General features: G+C 27.3%; 1 protein-coding gene across 1 annotated transcript; it reads right to left on the bottom strand.

Annotated features, from left to right (window-relative positions):
* Nucleotides 1–2,912: 2,912 nt before the first annotated feature.
* Nucleotides 2,913–4,440, bottom strand: LOC125846906 (desiccation-related protein clone PCC27-04-like). The gene is made up of 2 exons (XM_049526600.1): nt 4,132–4,440; nt 2,913–3,377 (listed from the first exon to the last, which is right to left on the bottom strand). Exons 1-2 carry the CDS (start codon nt 4,342–4,344, stop codon nt 3,174–3,176), a joined length of 417 nt encoding a protein of 138 aa, XP_049382557.1. The 5' UTR covers nt 4,345–4,440; the 3' UTR covers nt 2,913–3,173.
* Between the last annotated feature and the right edge of the window lie 2,398 nt (nt 4,441–6,838).

Raw genomic sequence — 6,838 nt, 5'->3', positions numbered from 1 at the left:
CACATTTGGGCCTCCTCCTTTTGTTTTTCAATTTGGGCCTCCTTTTCAATAAGGGTAGGGTAGTGCTAAGGCCTATGTTTCAATTTAAATGAGATTGAGATATAATTAGTATTAGGGGTGTACAACCGAAAACCGAACCAAATCGCAAATCGAGTCAAATCAAGAAAAAAAACTCGACTATTGGTTGGTTTGACTTGGTTTGGTATTGGAAAAAAAACCCGACTATATTTGGGTTGGTTTGGTTTTAACTAAAAATAACCAACCCGAGACCAAACCAACCCGACATTATATATATAATTTTAAAATTTTATTTTATACATAAAAATATTTACTTTGATATAATTTTTAAATATTTCTTATACTTTTTCATAGTTTTTATCTTTTAATATATTATTATTTAAAGTTTGAAACTTAGAATTCTAAATGGTTCAATAAAGATTATAGTCCACAGATATTGGTAATTATAATAAAGCTTAAATCAAAATTAAATTAATACTAAAGCGAAAAAAATAATCAATTCAACACTAAGAATGACAATAATATTGAATATTTGTTCTATGGTTTTACCTTGGTTTATTCAAATACATAATCTAATTTTAATTTCCTTTAATATTTAGTCATGTAACTAATACTTATTAAATTTATTTTAGCATGATTTAGTACTTTTAAATTATGATCATTTTCATTATGACTTGTTAATTTGCAATATTTGTTTTACGCGATTTCATTATTATTATTTTTTGTTGGATATTTTAGTATCATTACTCATATAATATTTTGTGTTATTTTCTTAAGAAAACACCTTAGATAGTTGTAATTTGGTAGGACTAAAGAAATATTTGAAATACAAGTAAATTATATGTTTGTATGAATACTTTTTCGGAAAAAACCCGAAAATCCGAAAAACTCGAAAAAACCCGAAGTTGAAAAACCCGAGTTTTATATTGGTTTGGTTTGGTTTATAGATTTAAAAATCCAACACAAATGGTTTGGTTTGATATTTGAAAAACTCGAACCAACCCGACCATGTACACCCCTAATTAGTATAAAGTAGGGTGTACAAAATTGAACCAAAAACCAAATCAAACCGCAAATTGAGTCAAATCGAAAAAAGCCCGACTATATTTGGGTTAGTTTGGTTTTAACTAAAAAAAACCAACCCGAGACCAAACCAACCCGACATTATATATGTAATTTTAAAATTTTATTTTATACATAAAAACATTTACTTTGATATAGTTTTAAAATATTTCTTATACCATTTCATAGTTTTTATCTTTTAATATATTATTTCAAGTTTAAAACTTAGAATTTGAAATGGTCCAATAAAGATTATAGTTCATAGATGTTGACAATTACAATAAAATTTAAATCAAAATCAATTTAAAACTAATGCAAAAAGAAAATCAATTCAACACTAAGAATGACAATAATATTAAATATTTGTTCTTTAGTTTTACATTATTTTAGACAATTAAAATACATAATCTAATTTTAATTTTCCTTAATTATTTAGTAATGTAACTAATACTTGTTAAACTTATTTTAGCATGATTTAGTACTTTTAAATTATGATCATTTTCATTATGACTTTGCAATATTTATTTTATATGATGATGTCATTATTATTTTTTATTGAATATTTTAGTGTCATCAATACTCATCTCATATTTTGTGTTATTTTCTTAAGAAACACCTTAGATAATTGTATTTTGGTTGGACTAAAGAAATATTTGAAGCACAAGTTAATTATATGTTTGTATGCAAACTTTACCGAAAAAATCCAAAAATCTGGAAAAAAATTGAGGTTTATTAGTTTGATTTGATTTATAAATTTAATAAAAATTCGACACAATGGTTTGGTTTGGTATTTGAAAAACCCGAACCAACCCGAGGTTGAAAAACCCAAAAAAATTCGAATTTTATTAGTTTGGTTTGGTTTATAAATTAATTTTTTTTACACAAATGGTTTGGTTTGATTTTTGAAAAACCCGAACCAACCCGATCATATACAGCCCTAGTATAAAGTACAAAAATTCCATATATTTAGGGGCTAATTATATCTTGTTTTGGAAGTTTTTATAATTATAAAAATCCTGAATTTTTCATTGCTCTCAGATATATTTCTTGTGGTTGTTGGATACATCGCAAATAATACATATTTAATGGAAGGGATATATCCGAGAGGGGATTTTTGTAATTTTTTTAAATGGTAGAAATTTTTTAGAAATTATGATATCTTAATTTGTGTATTTATATAATTTTTCCATAATTTTATTCAACATACAATTTGAGAATCACAAATAAGTTTTGATATATGTTTCATAGTGGCAAAATCAACATTTTAATTGATGAAGTTCAAAATATGAAAAGTACACGTGCGAAAAAGTCAAAGGAGGTTCAACATCTACCGTATATAAATAAGAAATAATTTTAATCATGTGTAAATCATGTAATTTTTTTGTTGAAATATATTCGAATGGACCCCCTTGACCCTAAATATACTCGTCATTGTTTTTGTCGAATTAATTTGACTTTTCGATTTAATTTGTTCAACCTAATTGGTAGCATAATTTTTTTCTTGAGGACCATCATAAACTTAAAGGAGACTATCGATCTTTAGCATAATTAACATTTCTCTTCCTTGGTTTCATAATATGATAACTAGCTTAATTAGGTCAATATTATTGTTTGAACTAATGATGATATTTACTAGTATTTCATATATTAAAAGTCAGTTTAATAAGGAACAATCGTCAGGGATATCAAAATTTAAAATCTGAATTACTTAATCATTTTGAAATCAAAATTTGTATAGAAATTAAAATGTACTCAAACATAAATAAAAAAGTAACAACATAACATATATATTAAATTAGAACCAAAGTTATTAAATAGCAATATATACGTAATTATACAAAATGTAGAATATTTATTTCCAAAACCACATTAGACATATACATAATAGTACATTGACACTTCATAAGAAATAGGGCACCATGCTTCAATATTGCTAGATATACATATCACTCCACCTCAACAAAACACATAGAATTTTGTGGATGAAGTGGAGTTTATCTTATTTATTTACGATTCTATTTTCTTGGACCATTATAAATAATTGTGTAGGCTTCAATTGCCAAAAATCGACACACTTGAAATGTAACATTCACTCAGTGCATCCCAGGGATCTTCTCCTTGATTTTCTCCATCATTCCTTTCTTTTCGCCCCCTCCGGCTTCACAGGTAGGAGTAGGAGTAGGAGTAGGAATAATAGTTTGTACACCTTCGTCAGCGCCTCCGGTCAACGTCTCTTTAATCTTCTCCTTTATGCCCTTCTTCTTCTTCCTCCTCCCTCCTTCTCCATCATCCTCAGACTATATGTTCAATATCAAATAAATATCACATTAAATAAGAGTAGTTCTAACTTTTTAACCTTGCACATGATAAAAATTACTACTACGTATGTCTATGTATTACACTATTACTCCATAAATTAAGATAGTCAAATAAATAAATGGAGCAAAAGAAACAGTTACATCATCTATTTCTTTTTATGTGACACTTGTTTTGTTTTAGTTTATATATGTATCGAAAAAAATGATAATATGTTTATATTTTAAAGACATAAATTCAATATTAAATTTCTCAGTCCATCCTTAATTGAGCGTACTTCTTCTATTTCAATTTATGCATCATATTCTCATTTTTATTTTGTTTCAAAAAATTGTCATGTTTTATATTTACTATATCTTACCTGACATGCTTAAAACTAAAAAAATTAAATGACATTTTAATAAATCAAGGTCATGAACTACATGTTCAATCGGTCAAACTAAAACAGATAAAATAATTAGGGGGAGTATATTTCTATAGCGACATAAATATCATGATAGGTTTAATACATCTTCTAATAGGGAAGGGATTTTGACAAAGTCGGAGAATCAATCTTTGACCGATAAAGTGAAAATTCAAATAGTCAACCAACTGAACTAAAATTTCGAAGAGGTCTAATACATCAAGTTTCAAAAGTTTTTTTAAATACAAAATTTAGTGCCCAATCAAACAATTCCTGATACAATAAAATAGAACAGTACTATATTGTGATTTTGTACATAGATAAAAACTTACAGAGCTTGAACTAGAGCTACCAGAACGACGAAGTTGTTGTTGTTGTTGTCCTTCGTCATAGTGATCTTTCTTCATAGTATCAGAGCATGTACCAGCAGGGGCGAACCCCATAGCTATACCTTGGATTGCATTGGGTTCATCAATTTGATGAACTCGATTTCCATGTTCATCAGTTAGGTGCATTTGGCCTTGGCTAGTACCCTTATGTGCCATATTTCTCTAATCAAACACAAACTATGTAATTTAATTTGAAGAAGTTTGATAGTATTTGTGATTGAATTTGATAATTAGATTGGAGACTTTATATAGGAAAAAGGGAATACAAGTGTCAATTGAAAATTGGAGTAAAGGATTTTAAGGTAAGAAGAATGAGGAAGAAATCATATAATATATATATATATATAAGACGTGTGTAGGCAGAATTAGATTTAAAAAAAATAGATGGAAAACGATTTATAACTCAAAATTTTCAAACTGGGACATCCCATCATAGTGATGGTATACAATTTTTATACTATCACTACTTATAGATATATATATTTTTTTTGGTAAGTACTAATAATAATCTGGTCAAATTGTAACCAATTTATCATCAGTACATGTTATCACTTATCTCTATTTATAATTTGGCGGGATATTGTTGGCTTTGGTTTAAATTTGTATACTTTTTCTCAAAAGGTCTCACATAATTAAGAGATCTTGCACTTTATATAAAGTTTTTCAATCTTTTCAGTTATTATTGTGGGATTTTGTTTACACCGCACCTATATCATGATCTTAGTATTTTATGGTAATTGAAGCTCGCAATTACTACCTTATTTTTGTATGTGTGCGTCTCTAAGCTTGTATATATGGAGAAATCAATCAAGCCCCACATAATCATTTGCCTTCATTATACTCGTCCCGCTGAATCTAAATTTTGATACTAGTTGCAGGGCTAAATTAACTCAAAAATACTCTTAACATATGGTGGAATATTGTCTGCTTTAGACAAAGCTCGCACGATTTTTTTTCAAAAGGTCTCACACCATTTGAACGATCATACATACACATATTACACCCTCTTTTTATATTATTTGGTTTTTGTTGACTTGACACATCTCTTAAGAAAATTTTAATTAGAGATATATTCTACTAAACTAACTTTATTAATGAAAAACAAGTAATAAAATTCTGTTGATTGATTCTGCTTAAATGGAAAATCTATTTTTAATGTAGGGGCAAGTAAAATAACAAAGCGAAGGGAATGTGTAACTTCCCAAACTTTTTTTAAAACTTATCAATGTATAACTTAATTCTCACACTAAACGTTACTCATAGTGTAAAACAAACTTTGTAGTATCAATCAACATATATAAACTTGGATCTATATGGAAACAGAAAGATCCATTTTAGAATTAATGGTATACTCATAATTTTGGACTCTGAATTAAACCAGAAAATTTAATTAATTAGCCTTAAACGTGGCATAATAACGAGGATTACATATATAAGATGACTTAGATAATTGTTGCTAATAGAAATACAATATAGTAGTAATTATATATCCACTCCACGACAGATGGTAACAGAGGAAATAACCTATAAGTCATCCTCCTAATATAAAATGTAGGTAGAAAATAAGGATAAGCTCTCAATCCTTTTTGACCATTTTAGTGTATAAAATGTTGAACTACATGGAATTTTGTATGTACTTCAAGTAGAGATAAAATAATTTTTTAAAAAAATTTTCCATTCAGTATCTACTATCTATCTTAGAGTCCGACTACATTTAGATTCGCGTTAAAAAATCTTATATTTGAGGTTAAACCGTTCTCTAACCTCTGATTAAGAATGAAAAAATACTTATCACTCCATCACAATCGTTATAGCTAGAAATAAAGAGATTGTGTGTGTTTACCCTAGTGATGGCAAATGGGGGGATTGGATAAAATTTGGGCGGGTTGAAAATAGGTCAACATAAAATGGGTAATAATTCAACCCACTCATATTTCATATGGATAAAAATGGGTTGGGTAAATACAAGTTCACCCATATTTTCATGAGTAAATAGTACTTTACTTTAGAATTAAACATGGATAAAATATTTTAGTCTTTTTTAGAGGAAAAATGTTGAAAGTACTTTATTTAGTTTTTTTGTATCATCAAAGTCAGAAAAAAATTCCTACAACTTTTCAATATAAAATAAATTTATGTAATAACAAGGAAAAAATATTTTTAATTTCAAAGAAATGAATATTTTCATTTTAGAAGTAAAGCATGCTTAAGGCACTTTACGCAGTATCAATACTAATACATCATTTGCTTACTTTACACTATTATTTGTTATCCAATTTAAAATTAAACAAATAAAAATATAATTATAATTAACAAAAGAAATGTACATGTAATATAGTATATATATTTTTTGGAGGGTCAAAGATTTTACCTTTTCAATTATAAAGAAGAATAATTAAAACATAAAAAAGAATAAAAGTTACAACACATTTTGATGATATCATGAATTTTGAGTGAATAAAAGTTGAAAGCTTAACCCATTTGGCTAACCCATCTTTTACCCATGAATACTGATATTTCTATGGTTTAAATATGAAATATGCGTATAAATTCATATTTTACCCATCTAAAAAGTCATTCACCCAACTCATTCAAATATAAATGGATTAGACGGGTTGCCAAAATATGGACTCATTTTATCGACACTGGA

Source organism: Solanum stenotomum, chromosome 12 (genome assembly GCF_019186545.1).
Source record: "Solanum stenotomum isolate F172 chromosome 12, ASM1918654v1, whole genome shotgun sequence".
Classification (NCBI taxonomy): Eukaryota; Viridiplantae; Streptophyta; class Magnoliopsida; order Solanales; family Solanaceae; genus Solanum; species Solanum stenotomum.
Note: the sequence above shows the minus strand (reverse complement) of the source record. Positions and strands in the feature narration are given on the sequence as shown.